The sequence below is a fragment of the Sphaeroforma arctica genome, assembly GCF_001186125.1.
Source record: "Sphaeroforma arctica JP610 unplaced genomic scaffold supercont1.197, whole genome shotgun sequence".
Lineage (NCBI taxonomy): Eukaryota > Ichthyosporea > Ichthyophonida > Sphaeroforma > Sphaeroforma arctica.
In genome coordinates this window covers 4,167-8,241 of record NW_014040361.1, presented here as the reverse complement: position 1 = coordinate 8,241, position 4,075 = coordinate 4,167, and the positions used below count along the sequence as shown (strand labels likewise).

The 4,075-nt window shown below is 46.1% G+C and overlaps 1 protein-coding gene across 1 annotated transcript in view; it reads right to left on the bottom strand.

The window, feature by feature from the left end:
- Window positions 1–497: 497 nt before the first annotated feature.
- SARC_03735 (hypothetical protein) overlaps window positions 498–4,075 on the bottom strand; it is a 4,065-nt gene continuing 487 nt past the window's right edge. Inside the window, exons 2-5 of the mRNA XM_014302451.1 lie at window positions 3,809–4,003; window positions 3,100–3,323; window positions 1,383–1,507; window positions 498–551 (exon numbers count right to left, since the gene is read on the bottom strand). Coding sequence (XP_014157926.1) covers window positions 1,402–1,507; window positions 3,100–3,323; window positions 3,809–4,003 — 525 coding nt within the window. The 3' untranslated portion in view covers window positions 498–551; window positions 1,383–1,401. The remainder of the gene's footprint in view (window positions 552–1,382; window positions 1,508–3,099; window positions 3,324–3,808; window positions 4,004–4,075) is intronic.

The following is a 4,075-nucleotide window of genomic DNA, read 5'->3' as shown; positions in this document are numbered from 1 at the left end:
TGTGGACTGTTGTTTATTGCGACGTATGTGGACTGTTGTTTGTTGCGATGTGTGTGGACTGTTGTTTGTTGCGATGTGTGTGGACTGTTGTTTATTGCGATTTATGTGCACTGTTGTTTATTGCGATGTGTGTGCACTGTTGTTTATTGTGATGTGTGTGCACTGTTGTTTATTGTGATGTGTGTGCACTGTTTTATATTGCGATGTGGGTGCACTGTTGTTTGTTGCGATGTGTGTGCACTGTTGTTTATTGTGATGTGTGTGCACTGTTGTTTATTGCGATGTGTGTGCACTGTTGTTTATTGCGATGAAGTGCCTCGAGCAACGGAATAGCCCTCCACAAACGCCAATCTTCAGAAAGACTCCAGGACATCGATACACACATTACCATACATGGGTACACATCTACCAACATACATACATCTCCACCTACCTATTAAATCCTTGTTAGCTACAAACTCCCACACGGTGTGGCGGTAGTAGTCTAAGCCGCGCACAAGCTTAGTATTCACGGCATAAGGGATCTTCAAAGCATCAAGCCCAGCACATACCTATAGCAAACGAAGGACAGGAGTCAACATACCTACAAAAACGTAAACGTAGGATATGAATGGACGTACTCTCTTTAACATATTTGAGAGGAGGATTGATCGTTATGTGAATTAGCTGCCGCTTTAACATAGCAACAGTCTCAATAAGGAAGGTGCTGAAAACCGCGTACCTACAGAGAAGCAAACGAAGGCGTCCTTTGACTTTCATTGATGCAATAGGCGCGTATACGTCACGTGTAGTTTTGTCACGTCAAGGATGGGTCTCACACGTCACGTGTGGGACTCATACATCACGTGTGGATCTCATACGTCACGGATGGGTCTCATAAATCACGTGTGGGACTCATACGCCACGTGTGGATCTCATACGTCACGTGTGGCTCATACGCCACGTGTGGCTCATACGCCACGTGTGGGTCTCATACGTCACGTGTGGGTCTCCACTGAACCGTTAGAATGACACCACACAGCCAACTGAGACTAACAAGCGCTAACTGTTAAAAAGTGCGGAGAAGTAGAGACGACACTCGCCTATATACACCACATGACAGACCTCGCGACAGGACACGAGAGACCGTCCATGGGCCATTGCATGCATGTGTACTTCCAGCCGTAGAGTATATTGTAGGGTTTAGGGTGACCTCGGAAGAGTAGCTACAACGCTACAACCACACAACAGTAATGGCTAAGAGCACAAAAGGGTAAAGGGAGTCCTGTACACACACACATTCAGCGAAGACGCCACGGCTAAGTGTAGCCAAAGTCTACCACAACCTGACGAAAAAGGAATGCACACCTGATATATATATATACACACACACACACACACACCTGTGTGAAGTGGTCATGGCTACTTTTTTGTGGCACAGGACAGCAGTGTGGGTGCCTGATCCAACAGGTATTGGTCAGTTCTATCCTTAGAGTCAAGGATGCGCAGATAATGCCCTGCAGCCATCCTGCCATGTCAACAACCAAAGGGGAGGGGGACGAGGGTTAACAAGAGACAAAGCAGAGGATGGTGAACAAGAGACAAAGGAAAGGATGGTTAACAAATACACATCTATTCGAACATGCACACACACAAGTACATACACATCCTTTTCTGTACACATCTACGACATCACTACTCCTTCACAGGTGCATGTGTCTTATGTCCAAAATATTTAACAGGTGCATATGTGTCTTCTTGCCTCATATACAACAGGTGCATATGCGTCTTCCGTCCTTAATATAAAACAGGTGCATATGTGTCTTCTGTCCTTAATATATAACATGTGCTTGTGTGGCTTCTGTCCTGAATATATAACAGGTGCATATGTGTCTTCTGTCCTTAATATATAACAGGTGCATATGTGTCTTCTGTCCTTAATATATAACATATGCATATGTGTCTTCTGTCCTTAATATATAACAGGTGGATATGTGGCTTCTGTCCTTAATATATAACAGGTGGATATGTGTCTTCTGTCCTTAATATATAACAGGTGCATATGTGGCTTCTGTCCTTAATATATAACAGGTGCATATGTGGCTTCTGTCCTTAATATGCAACAGGTGCATATGTGTCTTCTGTCCTTAATATATAACAGATGCATATGTGTCTTCTGTCCTTAATTTATAACAGGTGCATATGTGTCTTCTGTCCTTAATAAATTAACAGGTGTATATGTATTGCTGTCCTTATTCTGTAACAGGTGCATAGGCACGCACCATTCTGCAGATATTCTCGCATGCAGGTTAAGTCGTGTGTGATTAAACGAGATAGTAGTCAACCACAAAGTGTCGTATATATTCTAAACCCCTAAACCTTAGAACTGTACGTCCACGACACACACCCTTCCACTAGCACACGCCATTCTACAAACACTTCGTAGGTCTCAGAGACTCATTCCTGTGCATACAACCCCAATACCAACAGACGAGTACAACACTATCACCAGCAACACCACAAACACAGCACACAAGAACAGGTCCATAAAGCCATACACAACACACACACACACCACAATACCAACAGATGAGTGCAACACCACAAACACAGCACACAAGAACAGGTCCATAAAGCCATACACAACACACATACACATCACAATACCAACAGACGAGTGCAACCCTATCACCAGCAACACCACAAACACAGCACACAAGAACAAGTCCATATAGCCATACACCACAAACACACACATCCCAATACCAACAGACGAGTACAACACTATCACCAGCAACACCACAAACACAGCACACAAGAACAGGTCCATAAAGCCATACACAACACACACACACACCACAATACCAACAGACGAGTGCAACACTATCACCAGCAACACCACCAACACAGCAAACAAGAACAGACCCATAAAGCCATACACAGCACACACACACACCCCAATACCAAAAGACGAGTGCAACACTATCACCAGCAACACCCCAAACACAGCACACACCTCAGGCGCGCACACACACACACCCAATACCAAAGACGAGTGCAACACTATCACCAGCAACACCCCAAACACAGCACACACCTCAGGCGCGCACACACACACACCTCTTCTGACTCTCCTCGCACAGGTTGTGTGCACGTGGCTGTAGATAGTCTCTGAGTGCGTCGTTGTACGCCTGCCGTGCCTGTTCGGTACCCATGGTGTGTACCTGCAGCGTCACACTGTCTTGCAGCGACAGCTGTTGAATGATCGCCCACCCCATCGCAATGGCCTCGACATCGGCCAGCGCATGGTCTTCGCCCAGAAACTCAACGCCAATTTGGGTGAACTGAGTGTGTGGGGGTTTGGGGTTTGGGAGGTAGGTGTAACGGTGGTATACAGGAGTAGGTGGGAGTAGCGACGGCATACAAGTGGAGGTAGCTGTGGCTGGGTAGGTGTTTTGATGGGATTTAGATAGTAAGGTGTAGTGCTGTAAGCACATTGATGTATTGCAGATTGCGTATGATCCTGGGCAGCTGTCGTCGTATACTTGGATCATCGGACTGAGTGGTCTATTGGTGTTGTCGAGTGCCAGACAGACGACGGCTATGCAACTGGATGTGCGCAACATACCGAAACATCTGCGGATGACATGTGCAGTCATACATAGTCACTCAGTACATATACGAATACATCCACAAGAATGTCACACGCACTCATACATACTCTCTCGTCCGACATCTCTATCTGCTACACAGACTGTCATTTTAGAAGTACCACACTACCAACTACACTCGTTAACTACACCTACACCACAAACCTCTCATCCCATACCTGTCTATGCCTTCCCTTCTGAGGCTTCTCCCGCCTGAACATAGGGCCGTCGTAAAAGTACCTCAGTGGCAGTGGGAGATGATTGTGGCCTTGGATAAACGCACGCACTGTCCCCGCTGTGCCTTCTGGGCGCAGACACAACGACGCCTGTTTCTCGCCATTCCGCCCTTCATCCATCCACGTGAACATTTCTTTCTGTGTGTTGGATTGTGCACGTGTGATATGGGTATGTATGTGTGATATATGTATATTAGTGTGCATGTATCC